This window comes from Thalassophryne amazonica, chromosome 18, assembly GCF_902500255.1.
Source record: "Thalassophryne amazonica chromosome 18, fThaAma1.1, whole genome shotgun sequence".
NCBI lineage: Eukaryota > Metazoa > Chordata > Actinopteri > Batrachoidiformes > Batrachoididae > Thalassophryne > Thalassophryne amazonica.
Window position 1 is genome coordinate 53,469,282 of NC_047120.1, and position 18,168 is coordinate 53,487,449.

An 18,168-nucleotide genomic window follows, 5' to 3' on the forward strand; every position below is an offset into this window, starting at 1 on the left:
CTGGTTCAGTGGGGAATATATAGACACTGACAGTGTCTATTTGAGTCCACACTGGGTCAGTGAGGTATATGTAGACACTTGCAGTGTTAATTTAACACTGTCTGTGTTAATTTTACACTGGTGATTTCACTGTGTAAAGCTAAATTTTATGAAAACATTTTCTACATCTCTCCTTCTACACTCTAAAAAATTAACCGTTGTCTCAATGAGAAAAAGTGATGTAACAATTTGCATCAATTTTTTAAAGTTATTTCAACTTAATGAGAGACGTCTTGTGGCATTAACTCAGTTGAAAGTTGAAATAACTAAGGTGAAATAACTTTAAAAAATCAATTCAAATTGGTACATCAATTTTTCTCATTGAGACAATAGTTTCTTTTTTAGAGTGTATCTCTTGGGTGGGTGGGCGGGGCGGGGTGAATATAGTCTAGGTCCTAGACTCTAGGACCTAGCTTAGACATGTATGCACATCATTTAAGAGAGGATAACTCAACTGTTCTAGACTAATATGGCCCTTGTCCTACTGTCCTGCTGCACTCTAAAAAGGAACTGCTTGAAATAACTTAAAGCAATCTATGCAAATTGTTACACCACTTTTTGTCATTGAGACAGCGGTTCTTTTTTAGAGTATGGTTTGTGTTCTGACATGCACTGTCAACTGTGGGACCTTATATGTAGATGTGTGTGCCTTTCCAAATCATGTCCAATCAACTGAAATTACCCCAGGTGAAATACAATTAAGTTGTAGAAACATCTCAAGGATGATCAGTGGAAACAGGATGCACCTGAGCCCAATTTTGAGCTGTGAATACTTATGTACATGTGATTTCTTATTTTTTATATTATTTTTAATAAAATTGCAAAAATCTCAAAAAATTGTTTTTCCACATTGTCATTATGGGGTACTGTGGGTAGAATTTTGAGGGGAAAAATGAATTTCCTCCATTTTGGAATAAGGCTGTAACAGAACAAAATGTGGAAAAAGTGGAGTGCTGTGAATACTTTCCCGATGCACCGCATGCATTTTTTTTTTAAATTTGGTGAGTTATAAGATGGTAACATTTATTGTTTTTAAGTTATTGTTGACACAAGCTGATTGGCATGGACCAACTCAGTGTTACCACCACAGAGAACAATAACATAACATAATGAGACAAAACACACAAGACAGATTTATTCACTTTAGTTACAACGGTAAAAAGTTGACAATACAACAAACAACAGTAACACAAATGGTTAAAACTGAGATTTTGTTAGTGACATTTTAATACAGTCTGCACATAAAACATGTCACTGTCAGAGACACAGCGCCGTAAGACATGCTACACACGTGAAGTGACACAACACCAACACAAACAGCACAAATCCATTTAAAATGAAAAATTGACACCATGCAAGAACCCATAAAAACTCAAAAAGCTGTAAGTAAGGCAGCGGGTACCATAGCTTGTGGTAGCAAACAAACAGATAAATGGCTGCGGAGATGATGGTGGTGGTGGAGGTGTGAGGGGTGGGGTGCATGTACGGCTCTTGATGAAGGGGGCAAAGGAGGCAGGAGATCTGCATGCGCCCCCGTGGAGAAGCTCTGAAGGAAGAGATGATGCATAAATAAAGAAGTGAGAAAACCCGAGAACACAGGGAATTATGCAAAATATGTACTGTGCAGTTCCATTTTACACGTTAAGTCGACCCCACTAGTGATTGCGAGGGTCTACTTTAACAACAACTTTTGCAAAAGGAAATGCTATTACTTTATAAAATAAGCATTGCAGACTGACAATTGTTTGAGTGACATTTATTATTGACGTTATCGTCACCTTTCCCACTGGTCTTCTCCCACTTGGAATGTAATGAACAGAACCATATGTAGGAGTAGGCTGCAAAATACATAAATAAATTAAAATTAAAATACGGTTTTATTAAAAAAAAAACATCTAAAATAAGAAAGAAAGAAAAATAATGTAATAATGTTGATTCCTTTGGGAAAAAAATACAAATACATAAATATTGTAGGTAACACAGCTGAGTTAATCGAAACTGAATTTAAAAAACTTCTCACCTTGCTCGGGTTTTGCCACCTCTCTGTGATTAGAGTATTCGGAGGGGATTTGAACTCCAGCTTAGGTGAAGCAGGTGCAGAGTGCAGGTCATTCTGGGGTCGAATATCTACTCGTCCCACTGGCGTATGAGGTCGTGACCACAGCTGACCTCTTATTTCAGTCTGTCTGGGTGACATACTGTCAGCTGTGTAGGGAGGAGAATCTCCATCCGGGTTTGGACCACGAGCTCTTCTGCTGCTGAAATCGGGAGTGCTCGGCGGGCGCGGTGAAGGGCTGCGTGAACATCTGAGTAAAAAGTAGCATGAAACATTCATCTTTTGGAAACCTGCAGGATTCTTCCACATGCAGACTTCAGAAACACAAAAAAGTCAACAACCTGCTGTTTCTCTGACGAACACCCGGCCTCCCCCTGTGCTCCAAGTGGGGTGATGCCTTCCTCCCACCTGTCAGGTGGCTCGGTTCACTTAGGGTCCTGGTGACCTGTCTGGGTTGGTGGGCGGGGTCTTCTCCATCGCAGGTTGATCTGGGGAACTCCACTGATTCACTGCTGCCACCTATCTGTGTGAAGTCCTGGTAACTCGAGCAACGCCTGAAAGCATCAGAGACACAAAAACACTCATCCGGACGGAACAATTGCTCCAATATAAAAATGTTGAATATTCCGCGGTGCACAGTGTTACGTACCTGTTCATGGAGCTGCTGGGTTCCATGGCTGCAGACTGACTGAGGGCACGGACCCATCCCAACATATCCTCCTGTGTGTCAGCGCTGAAGAAATACGAACGCATCCCCTGGTGCACCACCTAGTACACACACACACACATATATATATATATATATATATATATATATATATATATATATATATATATATATATATATACAGTGGTGGGCACAGATAACCAAAAAATTAACTTCGATAACAGATAAGATAACTGAAAAGTTATCTTTGATAAAGATAAACAGATAAACCACCCAAAAATGTATCGGAAGTTACAGATAATTGATAACCGATAAATTCCAGTGTTGTCTGTGGTACATTTGCAAATACTAAGAAGCTGAAATTAATTTTTAACATGATCACTTCTGAAAACATCAAAAGCAACAAAAGAGCCAAAAAATGAGCCAGAATGTTTAACTATGCTGCCCCCTGTAGAACACAGCACAGACAAATCCTGAAAGCAACCACAAAATCAACTCTCTACTCATTATAATTTTTCTTTTAACATACTGTCCCTGCTGGAAGCGCTTATTTATTATATGAAGTAACTAATGAAAATAACTCAGACAGAACAATCGGAGAGAAAGAGTCTAACCAAATACCGGCATCACTGAAAGCAGCCAAAGAGAACGATACGTCTTTGGGATGGTTATGAGTAATTTTTTCTCTAATAGTTAAAATTTTATTAGCAAAGAAAGTCATGAAGTCATTACTAGTTAAAGTTAAAGGAATACTCGGCTCAATAGAGCTCTGACTCTTTGTCAGCCTGGCTACAGTGCTGAAAAGAAACCTGGGGTTGTTCTTATTTTCTTCAATTAGTGATGAGTAGTAAGATGTCCTAGCTTTACGGAGGGCTTTTTTATAGAGCAACAGACTCTTTTTCCAGGCTAAGTGAAGATCTTCTAAATTAGTGAGACGCCATTTCCTCTCCAACTTACGGGTTATCTGCTTTAAGCTGCGAGGTTGTGAGTTATACCACAGAGTCAGGCACTTCTGATTTAAAGCTCTCTTTTTCAGAGGAGCTATAGCATCCAAAGTTGTCTTCAATGAGGATGTAAAACTATTGACGGGATACTCTATTTCACTTACAGAGTTTAGGTAGCTACTCTGCACTGTGTTGGTATATGGCATTAGAGAACATAAAGAAGGAATCATATCCTTAAACCTAGTTACAGCGCTTTCTGAAAGACTTCTAGTGTAATGAAACTTATTCCCCACTGCTGGGTAGTCCATCAGGGTAAATGTAAATGTTATTAAGAAATGATCAGACAGAAGGGAGTTTTCAGGGAATACTGTTAAGTCTTCAATTTCCATACCATAAGTCAGAACAAGATCTAAGATATGATTAAAGTGGTGGGTGGACTCATTTACTTTTTGAGCAAAGCCAATTGAGTCTAATAATAGATTAAATGCAGTGTTGAGGCTGTCATTCTCAGCATCTGTGTGGATGTTAAAATCGCCCACTATAATGATCTTATCTGAGCTAAGCACTAAGTCAGACAAAAGTTCTGAAAATTCACAGAGAAACTCACAGTAACGACCAGGTGGACGATAGATAATAACAAATAAAACTGGTTTTGGGACTTCCAATTTGGATGGACAAGACTAAGAGTCAAGCTTTCAAATGAATTAAAGCTCTGTCTGGGTTTTTGATTAATTAATAAGCTGGAATGGAAGATTGCTGCTAATCCTCCTCCCCGGCCCGTGCTACGAGCATTCTGGCAGTTAGTGTGACTCGGGGGTGTTGACTCATTTAAACTAACATATTCATCCTGCTGTAACCAGGTTTCTGTAAGGCAGAATAAATCAATATGTTGATCAATTATTATATCATTTAATAACAGGGACTTAGAAGAGAGAGACCTAATGTTTAATAGACCACATTTAACTGTTTTAGTCTGTGGTGCAGTTGAAGGTGCTATATTATTTTTTCTTTTTGAATTTTTATGCTTAAATAAATTTTTGCTGGTTATTGGTGGTCTGGGAGCAGGCACCGTCTCTACGGGGATGGGGTAATGAGGGGATGGCAGGGGGAGAGAAGCTGCAGAGAGGTGTGTAAGACTACAACTCTGCTTCCTGGTCCCAACCCTGGATAGTCACGGTTTGGAGGATTTAAGAAAATTGGCCAGATTTCTAGAAATGAGAGCTGCTCCATCCAAAGTGGGATGGATGCCGTCTGTCCTAACAAGACCAGGTTTTCCCCAGAAGCTTTGCCAATTATCTATGAAGCCCGCCTCATTTTTTGGACATCACTCAGACAGCCAGCAATTCAAGGAGAACATGCGGCTAAACATGTCACTCCCGGTCTGATTGGGGAGGGGCCCAGAGAAAACTACAGAGTCCAACATTGTTTTTGCAAAGTTACACACCGATTCAATGTTAATTTTAGTGACCTCTGATTGACGTAACCGGGTGTCATTACTGCCAACGTGAATTACAATCTTACCAAATTTACGCTTAGCCTTAGCCAGCAGTTTCAAATTTCCTTCAATGTCGCCTGCTCTGGCCCCCGGAAGACAATTGACTATGGTTGCTGGTGTCGCTAACTTCACATTTCTCAAAACAGAGTCACCAATAACCAGAGTTTGATCCTCGGCGGGTGTGTCGCCGAGTGAGGAAAAACGGTTAGAAATGTGAACGGGTTGGCGGTGTACACGGGGCTTCTGTTTAGGGCTACGCTTCCTCCTCACAGTCACCCTGTCGGCCTGCTTTCCCGGCTGCTCGGGATCTGCTGGAAGGGAACTAACGGCGGCTAAGCTACCTTGGTCCGCACTGACTACAGGGGCCTGGCTAGCTGTAGAATTTTCCACGGTGCGGAGCCGAGTCTCCAATTCGCCCAGCCTGGCCTCCAAAGCTACGAATAAGCTGCACTTATTACAAGTACCATTACTGTTAAAGGAGGCCGAGGAATAACTAAACATTTCACACCCAGAGCAGAAAAGTGCAGGAGAGACAGGAGAAGCCGCCATGCTAAACTGGCTAAGAGGTAGTAGCTGCGCTAAGCTAGCGGATTCCTAAAAACACACAAAGTGAATAATGTGTAAATAATTTAGAGGTGATTCAGCAGAAGGAGTGCTTTAGTTAAGGCACGTGAAGATTACACTGTGAAACAAATCGTTATCTAGTTAACTAGATCAATCTAACTGCGCAGATTAAACAGCTAACAGATACAGCAAAACACCGCTGTGCTCCGGAACAGGAAGTGATACAATACCGCAGTGAGAGCCAACCACTTAACATATGAATGGAAAATCAAACATCTTTGCTCTTCTTGTGGTTTTACACTTTAAAACAGTTTCTTTCTGTGAGCTCCTGACTTGAAATCAGAATTTAAAAGGTTAATTTCATGCTACCTTTAAGTGAAATGTTGTAATTTCTGATTTGTGCTTTCCAATATGTCACTATTTATTTATTTTAAGTTGTGCTTTTCAAAGAGTTTTGAAGATAGTCACAACTTTAGATTAGATTAGAACTTTATTAATCCCTTGGGGAAACTCCCTCAGGGAAATTGAGGTTCCAGCAGAACTGTATAGCAGCACAAAGGGTAAGAAGCACACAGAGCATCAAAAGTGAAAGTAAAAAAAACAATTTGTAAATATAAACATAAATACCAGACATACTGATCGTTACTGGTTAACTGGCTCCACTGTTCCTCTCCTTCGCGTCCCCTGTCTTCCTGTTACTCCTCCTCCCCCAGAGGGAGGAGTTGTACAGTCTGATGGCCTGAGGGACAATGGATTTTTTCCGTCTACCAGAGAGTCCAGCTTCATGGTTTTATGATCTCCATTTTGTCCATATATGTTAAAAAAAATTATATTTTATGTTTTCAAAAATGCTGTTGTTTGAGTTGCTGTTTTGCACATCACGACCTCCGTACAATACCTTGAAGGTGAACTTTCTGTTCTTGCATTCTCGCGGTGTGCAGAAGAGGATTTTGTAGCTCGGGAGCGGGATGCTGCCCAGCACAGATTCTTCTCTGCTGTCTGATGAGAAGACAGAATGAAGCACAGAAGCAAAACTGTACATTTCGAACAAATGAACAAAGTTCCACCCACTGTGTTTAATTACCTTTATAGTAAAAGAGACAGTAGTTGGAGAGAACAAACCACCTTCTCTTCCATAACTTCAAACCAGAGCTATCCTACAGGAGAACATGAAGGAGTAGGGATCAGAGCTGCTTTTCAGCTGGAGGTATGATTTTGGAACACTCAGGAATGCAGTTTGGAACTTTACTTTTTTATTTAGCCATCCCCTGATGACCACAGGACAGTTGGGATCTCTCTTGGCAGCCTGGCATCTTTTCCCAAATGTATGCACCTTGCCATCACTCTCCTGTTTGAGAAGAAGACAGTACGTTCACATCCTCCATCATGACACACAGAGGTGTCACTTCATGATGTGTATCAGTGTGTGTGTGCAGGTGCATAAAAAAATAAGAGTTAAAAATGAACCTTTCTGACAGGGAAATAGGAAATGGTAGCCACACTGGATGCTTGGCTTACTCTGTCCTGGTCCTCCATCCTGCAATCAAACCATCAGAAGATAATGACCAAATTAGATTAAGTGGAAAATAATTATAAATATTTGTCTACAATAACAACAGAACTACAATATGTTTAAACAGTCGGTGGAGGTAAATTTTCTGTACTCACTAAACACTAACACCTCAATTTTTTCTCCAGCCACTAGAGGGCAGTAACATGTTATTTGATGAACAAACAAAAACAAATTGATGTTAAAATAGGCCATATTGTGTGAACCCCCCCCCCCCCCCCCCCCCCCGCAATAAAGGTGGGCGATACCGGGAATTTTGGTATTGATTTGATACCAAGTAAATACAGGCCCAGTATCACCAATACCGATACCGATACTTTTTCATATTTAAGCTTCATAGATCCAAAGGATCCAAAAGACCTAGGATAGAATTTCGCCAAACATTGTATGTGACAACAAAATACTTTATTTATCACAATCAACATTTTTGTTTAAAAAATATCACTCAGCACAACTTAAAATCTCCTGAGGTAGAGGGCTGACTTGGAGAGCGCTGAGTGGGCGGGCCAGGCTGAGCCTACCTGCATGGCTGTTGGCTGGCACCGCTGAGCCACGTGATGGCGCAACAACAAAAGACCAGAGGGGGGAAGATGCACTGCTCCATGTTGTGTGACACAGCGCAGCGCTGCTCTTACAGACAGAGAGTAGACTTTGATGAATCTGCGTGCACAGCAGTCAGTGCGTGCGGGAAAAAAAGTTTGAGTATCGATCTTTTTACACGAGGATCGTTCAATATCAATACCAGCGTTGGTATCGATATTATCGATATTAGGATCGATCTGCCCACCTCTACCCTGCAATGCTAAAATACTCTCAGCCATATGAGCATTGTGCTCTTTATAATTGGCAGTTGTTTAATTAATTATTATAAGATCCTATTGTCTTATGTACAGTTTGTACATTTTCAAATCAAATCATCATTTTTTTCATGTTTTGCAAATCAAGGAATATTTGTAGATCACCCTCTGTGTATGTGCACATATTAATAATGAGACAAATTTAACTCCATAGAAAGTTAGCTTTGAGTTAGCAAAAGTTAGCGTGCAAGCGAATGTCCACAAAATGTCTTGTAAATGACACCAAAGGTGTTATCAGGTTACAAGAACAACGTTTTCAGTTTTAGAAGTGTTTATTTCTCGCTAGCTTTTACATAATATACCAGAAACAAAGTGGCACTCTGCTCAGAGTGCCGCTCTCATTGGACCAACATCTCTGCTATTTTAGCATTGTGGGATAGCTCGCGCCACAGATTGAGCTCGCCGGACTACTTTCGCCACCCTGCTCAGTGTGCCGCTCTCATTGGAGTGACAACACACAGACTGTGTCTCTTTCCAGATAGATCTCTTTCAGTGCAGCTTCTTGTTCTGACTTTAACACGAAGTTAACACCCAAGTCTTTCATCGCCAACTGCAAATGATAATCAAAACATTCCAATCGTATCTTTCTGAACTCTTCCGCTTTAAACTCCATCGTGTCAATGTTTACAATGTGCTTGAGCGATAACAGGTGAAGTTGCTCATAAACTTTAAGTTTCTTAAATATTTATTACAGCACTCTTAAAACTTCAGTTATCTTTATAATTTTATCACTGGTAAATTTTAGAATTAATTTAGATGAGATATACACATTATCTCACAGGAACCACTTTTTGCGCAGGAATTCATCAAGCACGTCGGCCGCGGGCGTACCAATACAGAATACCCAAAAACTGGCTAGAAGTTTGGCCAAAACAAGAGTGTCCATTTTTAGCTTGCCATAAGCTAAGCTAATGGCGCTCGTGATAGTGTGACAAAGTGGTTAGCAAGTAGCTAAAGTAGGAAGTGACGTCACCATGCTATCCTGTATAAAATGTCTTATAAATAAGTTCAGAGGTGTTAATAGGTTCCAAAAATAGCGTTTTCAGTTTTAGAAGTGCTTATTTCTTGCTAGCTTTTACATAATATATGAGAAACATGTATATAAACACACAAAAGGAAGCAGTTTTGAAGAGACCAGCAAGTGACGTCACGGTGCAGCTCTACTCTGACTGGCTCTCACCCGCGTCATTCAAACACAAAACGGATCAGATTGAAACAGAATGTGACTTTTTAACTTCTGAAAATACCTCTTAAAATACATCAAGGTTAGCCATCTTTGAACTTGTCCAAGGTCTGTGTCCCAAGAATGTTACCTGTGAATTTCAACATTCTGGCAGTAATAGGACTGGACTTATGCTGAGCACAAACAAATGGACACACGAAAAGCCTTCGCAATACCCGATGGCCATATTTTGGCCTCGGGTAAAAATTAAATCTACCCATGACTGCTAAAAAGTTGTGTTTTCATGTGTAAAATCTTAAATTTTACTATATATATAGAACCTCACTGTCAATGAGCCACATTTAGGACTCATATAACTTGTTTTCTACTTCCGTGGCTTATGTCACAGAAGTGACATAGGCCACTATCATAGATATCACTATCTATGATATTTTTGGCTCCGAACTTTAATGCATTTAGACACCTGGTGACTTAAAGCTACAGTGTGTAGGGTTTTGCGCCATGTAGTGGTCATTTTGTAGATTGCAATGTCCCGTCGCTGGTCATGATTTTGTTTTCATGCTTCTTTGCTGATGGGAAAACTCACTAGCCACTTTATTAGGTACACCTGTTGAATTGCTTGTTAACACAAATAACTAATCAGCTGTGACCGTAGGACCTTTGTGGCCGGGACGGCGGTGGGATCGAACCCCAGATGGCTCACACTAAAGACCATTCCTCTACCAGGTCAGCCAAAGGGGAATTCTGGCTGACCTGGTAGAGGAATGGTCTTTTGTGCGAGCCGTCTGGGGTTTGAGTCCACCGCCGTCCCGGCCACAAAGGTCCTATGGTCACAATTGGCGTTGTTGGCAGGATGTGGGTAGTCACAGAATATGCTTAAATGCATCTGTGACTTCAGGACGAAGTCAAAAATGGTGGGGAGATATGTAGCAGTATGAAGGTCCTGGGTCCTGATTGAAAAGATGTTCCCGCTAACGGAGAATTCCCCTTTGGCTGACCTGGTAGAGGAATGGTCTTTAGTGCGAGCCGTCTGGGGTTCGATCCCACCGCTGTCCTGGCCACAAAGGTCCTACGGTCACAATTGGCATTGTTGGCAGGATGTGGGTAGTCACAGAATATGCTTAAATGTACCTATGACTTCAGGACGAAGTCAAAAATGGTAGGGAGATATATAGCAGGATGAAGGTCCTGGGTCCTGATTGAAAAGACGTTACCGCTAACAGGGAATTCCCCCTTTGGCTGACCTGGTAGAGGAATGGTCTTTAGTACGAGCCGCTGCCCCAGCCACAAAGGTCCTACGGTCATACAGTCGATTACATGCATTTAGGCATCTAGACACGGTGATTTCCTGAAGTTCAAACTGAGCATCAGAATGGGGAAGAAAGGCGATTTTGTGACTTTGAACATGGCGTGATTGTTGGTATTTCAGAAACTGCTGATGTCCTGGGATTTTTTCACACAACTATCTCTTGGGTTTACAGAGAATGGTCCAAAAATGAGAAGATATCCAGTGAGCGGTAGTTGCGTGGATAAAAATGCCTTGTTAGAAGAGAATGGGCAGACTGGTTGAATGAGTAACTGCATGATGCCATCGTGTCAATATGGACCAACATCTTTGTGGACTGTTTCCAACACCTTGTCAAATCTATACCACCAAGAATTAAGGAAGTACTGAAGGAAAAAGGAGGGTCCAACGTGATGCTAGCTAGGTGTCCCTGATAAAGTGGCCAGTGAGTGTACACGCTCCCTTGCCTTCTTTTGTGATAAATAATGTATATGATCCCTCACTTCACATGAATGAGGGTTCTCAAACCTTTATGGGCTCCACTAGCAACCAGTAGACTGTGTATAGGGGAGCAACCACTCATTCCTCCTCTTTGTCTTCGCTTTTCTGGTCATACTCCAAAAAACTCCCTTTTGGGCTCCTGTATTAAGATGGTGGTGCAACATGGCAGTCTCCATGAGAAGACCTGCTTCCATGTAGCTATGAACTTATGGAAAGATGTCAATTTGTTGTTGCAGGTGTTACCCAGTAATGAACAGATGGTTATGAATGCTGTAATATGTTGTGCTAATAAACACCACTAAAATCGGACACACTGTAGCTTAAAATTAGCTTGCTAAAAATGTGTATGATATCTTGAAGTCACTCAATTCAACATGAACCAGACTGCAAAATAATGATAATAAAAAATGAATGTCCCTAAATCCGCCAAAGTGTTTGAATGAACTGGATGAAATCTATGATCGAAGGCCTTACCGCTATAATCTGACCCACGTACGCTGTAGTCAGTGACGCACATGTGCAGCACCCAGTAACCTCCGATAGCACATATCCCAAATTCCCATCTGGCTGAGGATGTTCCCATGTCAACTGTTCTTTCTGTCAGAGACTTGGTATTGTGCTCTCCCACTCTACCAGTAACATTCTCCCACAATTCTATTCTGAGTCGAATCCAGCCGGTGTGCAACCCCACGAGGAAACTGACAGGTGACAGCTGCATCACCGTCGTACCAGGGAGGGGCAGAGAGTGTGTGAAATCCAATCTGGCAGCAGGGAAGGGCCGGTATGAGAGACATGATTTGGAATGTGCTCCAAACTGCTGAACTGCAGGCAGGCTGACAAGTGAAAACCAAAATAAAAGTGTGTGACGACCAGAAAGTTAAGTAGTACATTGACAGGGAGTGGTGACGTTCACTGTGTCATACGTTTTTTGCATCTTTGTGGTCATCTTGTCACTTGGAATGAAGTGACAAGATGACTAGCAGAACACAAAGTTTGTATCATCATTTGGTTGTGTACAGGTCATATGGTAATTGTGCTTATTGTTCCTGCACCTATAGTGTTCCAACCCAAATCTGAAACATGCCCTTTTAAAATTACACACAATTATAACTACAAATGGACCAAGAAAGGACCTTTTTAAGTGATCCTATTTATCACATTGGTAATATAATAAGAGAAACACTTGCAACATGAATTAAGCATGTCCAACTGGTTACTCTATGTAATATTTAAAAAAAAAAACCCTCAAATATACTGAAACAGAAAAAGTTGACATGTAAATGAATGAAAACTAACTCATATCTGGATTAGAAATTGTTGAAATTTCTAATGTCTTCATATTATTTTATGAACAAATTAGCATAGGAAACTAATGTTAGGAAGGGGTGTTATTTCCAAAAATTTGGAAATCTATAAATGTTTGCATGGAATATGGAAATATACATGGATTAAACCATAGCAGGATAAATTTTGGGTCATTTGGTTCCAAAAACCCATATGGACGGAGCCAGTGAAGATATCGGGTTCAAAAATAGCCAAAAATATCGACGAAAATGTCATATCTTGAGAACCGCTGCACCTAGAGACTTGAAATTTGGCTCCAAATGTTGCTTGACCCCAAGTTTATATTCAACTTCTATAGTAACAATACGCCTATCTGGTGTTTTTTAAGAGTAATTGACAAAAACCCCTAATTTCAGTACATATGTTACGATCAATTGTAACAAACAAAATCTATGTAGTTTTTATTTCAGGAACATCAGTTGAGTATAATCATCACATGTAAAGAATGACATGGCCACAAGCAACAGAGTGGTTTTCTACATTAACAGCACATATACGACACATGCGTTACTTCAAATTTTCAAACTCTCCGTCCATATGGGGTTGGGAACCAAATGACCCAAAAATTATACTGTTATGGTTTATTCCATGTATATTTCCATATTCCATGCAAACATTTATATTTTTGAAATAACACCCCTCCCTATTAATGTAGTGAGTGTTTTTGATTAGTTAGCTAGCTAGCGCAGGCAAATGGTTGCATGGTGGTTTTGCACTGTCCACTATTCCCTTCCAAACTATATTAAATATATTATTGGAACAGTTATTCTTTACAATGGCAAGATTTTATACAATTAGCTTAATTTGGCATGCCTTATATGTCAATGCCACAAAATCACATGGACAACAATTGTAGTGACTGCACAACAGTCCTCACAGCAGCCTAGCACTGCCATTAGATGTGCTTTTAAAACACTTTACACATCTGCATTGCAGAATTATATTAGCTAGCATGTCATTACTTACAGTCATATTACAGTCTTTAAAAAGGTCAGTTAGTGATACGAGCTAGCCACGCTAATATGACAGCTACTGTAGTCATTTAGCCACTGCTGCTAGTGAGCAAAACTATCAAATCAGATAGAAGAGTTTATACACTCAACAAAAATATAAACGCAACACTTTTGGTTTTGCTCCCATTTTGTATGAGATGAACTCAAAGATCTAAAACTTTTTCCAAATACACAATATCACCATTTCCCTCAAATATTGTTCACAAACCAGTCTAAATCTGTGATAGTGAGCACTTCTCCTTTGCTGAGATAATCCATCCCACCTCACAGGTGTGCCATACCAAGATGCTGATTAGACACCATGATTAGTGCACAGGTGTGCCTTAGACTGCCCACAATAAAAGGCCACTCTGAAAGGTGCAGTTTTATCACACAGCACAATGCCACAGATGTCGCAAGATTTGAGGGAGCGTGCAATTGGCATGCTGACAGCAGGAATGTCAACCAGAGCTGTTGCTCGTGTATTGAATGTTCATTTCTCTACCATAAGCCGTCTCCAAAGGCGTTTCAGAGAATTTGGCAGTACATCCAACCAGCCTCACAACCGCAGACCACGTGTAACCACACCAGCCCAGGACCTCCACATCCAGCATGTTCACCTCCAAGATCGTCTGAGACCAGCCACTCGGACAGCTGCTGAAACAATTGGTTTGCATAACCAAAGAATTTCTGCACAAACTGTCAGAAACCATCTCAGGGAAGCTCATCTGCATGCTTGTCGTCCTCATCTGGGTCTCGACCTGACTCCAGTTCATCGTCGTAACCGACTTGAGTGGGCAAATGCTCACATTCGCTGGCGTTTGGCACGTTGGAGAGGTGTTCTCTTCACGGATGAATCCCGGTTCACACTGTTCAGGGCAGATGGCAGACAGCGTGTGTGGCATCGTGTGGGTGAGCGGTTTTCTGATGTCAATGTTGTGGATCGAGTGGCCCATGGTGGCGGTGGGGTTATGGTATGGGCAGGCGTCTGTTATGGATGAAGAACACAGGTGCATTTTATTGATGGCATTTTGAATGCACAGAGAAACCGTGACGAGATCCTGAGGCCCATTGTTGTGCCATACATCCAAGAACATCAGCTCATGTTGCAGCAGGATAATGCACGGCCCCATGTTGCAAGGATCTGTACACAATTCTTGGAAGCTGAAAATGTCCCAGTTCTTGCATGGCCGGCATAATCACCGGACATGTCACCCATTGAGCATGTTTGGGATGCTCTGGACCGGCGTATACGACAGCGTGTACCAGTTCCTGCCAATATCCAGCAACTTCGCACAGCCATTGAAGAGGAGTGGACCAACATTCCACAGGCCACAATTGACAACCTGATCAACTCTATGCGAAGGAGATGTGTTGCACTGCATGAGGCAAATGGTGGTCACACCAGATACTGACTGGTATCCCCCCCCCCCCCCCCCCCAATAAAACAAAACTGCACCTTACAGAGTGGCCTTTTATTGTGGGCAGTCTAAGGCACACCTGTGCACTAATCATGGTGTCTAATCAGCATCTTGATATGGCACACCTGTGAGGTGGGATGGATTATCTCAGCAAAGGAGAAGTGCTCACTATCACAGATTTAGACTGGTTTGTGAACAATATTTGAGGGAAATGGTGATATTGTGTATGTGGAAAAAGTTTTAGATCTTTGAGTTCATCTCATACAAAATGGGAGCAAAACCAAAAGTGTTGCGTTTATATTTTTGTTGAGTGTAATTCTGCTATCATATAAAATGTTACTGTCACACATTAGCATTGGCACCCATTGCAGGTCATTGTAGGCACGGACCCACAGTAGATACTTAGGTGGCATGGCTACTGGCCACTACATTTGTGTTTAGAATACTTTAGTTGACACTTGATCTTGGTCACTTGGTCAATTAATATGAGAGCTACTTTCACAAATTAGCATAGGTAGCCATTTTAGTGGCCTTAGCTATTGTTTATTGTTAGCTAGCACAGCCATGAGACAGAAGACTGAAGAGCTGACTATCACATGGCATGGTCAGCTAAAGGAAAATACTTTGACTAGGTCACAGTAAACAGCTAGTGGAGCCACAAGATCTGATTTTAGGGGAATTTATATTTCTGTAGGGTGCAGCATGGTGACCAAGTGAAGGTTCCCAGTTCAAGAGTACCTGTGCTTATTCTCCATGTAACCTGGAGTTGCATCAGGAAGGGCATCCGCCGCAAAACGTGTGCCAAATCGACATGCAGGTCCATACTGGATCCATTACAGTGGCCTCAAGCAAAAAAAGAGACTCCAAAACAACTTACTTACTACCTTCCTGTTGGACATAATATCATATTATCATGACATGATGACTAATATTATGTCAGTTGCTGTCACAGTCTTTCATAGACAGTTGCTATAGTTACTAGGCCACAGTAGCTTGCTAAGACAGCCACAATCTGATTTTTAGATCAGTTTACACTTCTAAAGAACAGAATATCATAAAATTACATAATGGGTTCGCTAATGAGTGATACAGTCACCAACTAGCATGGGCAAACATTGTTGGGACTGGTTCATGCTAGCTAGCTAGTTGTGATAGTTAGTCTACTCATGAGTTTTGATATTACAAAAAAATTACACTTGTGGTGCAGCTTAGCTAAGATTTCCATAAATATTGTTCATTTTGTGATAAAAGCATGGAATGTGGCACACATATTCTAAATTAACTAATGTTTATTTTCAGATATGGAGCCATCCTGGAGCTGACCTCTAATGAGCTACAGAGGTCAAAAAGAATTACACAGGGGTCAAAATTTAAAAATGCTCCAATCATATTGAGAATATTGAGCACTGAAACTGACCTTTGTCACCATTTTTACTGTTTTTACCCCATAACTGCATGGAATTCAGTCCTAGATAGTCCAAACTATACCTTTTTGGAATCGGTATGATCAGACAAATAATGTGGTTAGTTTTCAACATGACTGGAGCATTTTTAAATTTTTACGCCTGTGTAATTCTTTACGTAATTCGTTATTGATCCCTGTAGCTCATTAGAGGTCAGCTCCAGGATGGCTCCATATCTGAAAATAAACATTAGTTAATTTAGAATCTGCCAAATTCCATGCTTTTATCACAAAATGAACAACTGTTTTGTTATGCCGCCCCACTACACTGCTTGTATATGGCAAGCAGATACAATAGCTGTCACGATTTTGGATGTTCTCTGTAACTTCCAAGTCAAAATATTTCTGACATACCTGTGCAAATATTTAAGGTGACATATGAGGGTAGTTCGTCACTTCCCCTTGCTAAGTGACTCAGTCAATGAAAACCCCCTTCTGCTTGAATTTGCACATGCTGTTAAGTTTTTAAGTCTTAAAATAATACTGATGAACATAATGATGATGAAAAGTCTTGAGAATTTTTTATTTCTCACACAAGCACTGGCGGTTGACCCAGAGATCTGTTGTGGTTAGCATGAGCAATCTGTCTCAGCATCAACCGCAACGCCCAGTCGGTGGAACACACAGAAGAAAGGACGTCTTTGTTAGTGATGAGAGCAGAGACCAACAACCTCATAGCTGACTGAGGTTATGTGGGTGTCATGAAATATTTAGAAAATCTCCTTCTCAGTCAGTTGGGGTCAATTGCTCGGGGAGGGGAACACTTAAAATGCTAAAGAGCGAGAGAGGTGAAGACAAACGGTCGGTTTGTGCACCATACAGAGTGCGCTTTGTGGTGTCAAAGAAGTCTGGAGCATCATGTGAAGTTCAGTGAGAAACATCCTGAATACATCAGAAAATATCCTCCCTCGCCGTCAACCAAAACATTTGCATATCTCCCACGTTCCCGTGCCTTTGGAAGTCAAGAAAATCATCACAATATATTTGACTTTGCAGAGTGAATTAGTGACGTAAGACGCGATGAACGACCGATTTCAACGCCTGAGGACATTCCCTGTGAAGACATGGGAGCACAACAAGACCTTTGAGTAGCAGTCGTGGTTTCGTGTTAATATAACAATATATCTACCAATACGTGTGTTGTAATTAAGATGCCATATTGCAGTACCTGACTAACTGTGCCCGCCTGCTGGCTGCTTCAAGCTCCATCACTTGGTTCGGCTCCTCACAGCACCTCCTCGGGTTCACCTGCTCTGGTCGTGGCTTCTGGCTCTTGATGCCCAGATGGTCACAACAGCCTTGTGCTTTTCTCCTCCTGTGTGTGGACCTTCTTCACTCCCTGCCTGGTTCCTGACTTGTAGCCCCACTCTGTCTGTAGATCTACCTACGCTGGATGTTCGCGTTTTCTCTCCTCTCACAGTGCACCCTCTGTGAGCCCCTTCTTTCTTCCTCCCTCCTCTTCCTCAGCATCCCTCCCTCTCACCCTGCCCTTGACAGACTCGCTGTCCTTTACTGAGTGTGGGTTTGTGAAAACAGCTGTTTTGCCTTTCTACTTCTGTGCCTATCGGAGAACATAATTTCATAGGCATCTATACCTGGGCTCCTGCCAATGTGAATGGTTACTTAAAAAAAATTGTTTTAAATTGGAGAGTGAAAGGGTCTATGAAGTTATGGAGAGAAAAAGATCAATATAGATCTACTAGCTGATTACCCGCCCCATAGGGTGCGTTTGATTCAGAGACTGAAATGAAAACTTCATCTTCACCAACAAAGCTATCACCTCCCACC

The 18,168-nt window shown here is 41.3% G+C and overlaps 1 protein-coding gene across 4 annotated transcripts in view; it reads right to left on the minus strand.

Moving 5' to 3' along the window:
- Nucleotides 1-17,836, minus strand: part of si:ch211-234p6.5 (pleckstrin homology domain-containing family A member 7) — a 34,901-nt gene extending 17,065 nt beyond the window's left edge. For 3 of the 4 annotated variants that reach the window (XM_034194080.1, XM_034194081.1, XM_034194079.1), the window contains exons 1-10: nucleotides 17,549-17,836; nucleotides 7,233-7,302; nucleotides 7,015-7,113; nucleotides 6,850-6,922; nucleotides 6,664-6,764; nucleotides 2,745-2,863; nucleotides 2,437-2,649; nucleotides 2,060-2,333; nucleotides 1,818-1,877; nucleotides 1,442-1,585 (exon numbers count right to left, since the gene is read on the minus strand). In XM_034194080.1, coding sequence (XP_034049971.1) covers nucleotides 1,442-1,585; nucleotides 1,818-1,877; nucleotides 2,060-2,333; nucleotides 2,437-2,649; nucleotides 2,745-2,863; nucleotides 6,664-6,764; nucleotides 6,850-6,922; nucleotides 7,015-7,113; nucleotides 7,233-7,302; nucleotides 17,549-17,589 — 1,194 coding nt within the window. In that variant the 5' untranslated portion in view covers nucleotides 17,590-17,836. The remainder of the gene's footprint in view (nucleotides 1-1,441; nucleotides 1,586-1,817; nucleotides 1,878-2,059; nucleotides 2,334-2,436; nucleotides 2,650-2,744; nucleotides 2,864-6,663; nucleotides 6,765-6,849; nucleotides 6,923-7,014; nucleotides 7,114-7,232; nucleotides 7,303-17,548) is intronic. The other variant, XM_034194082.1, reaches the window with a different exon arrangement.
- Between the last annotated feature and the right edge of the window lie 332 nt (nucleotides 17,837-18,168).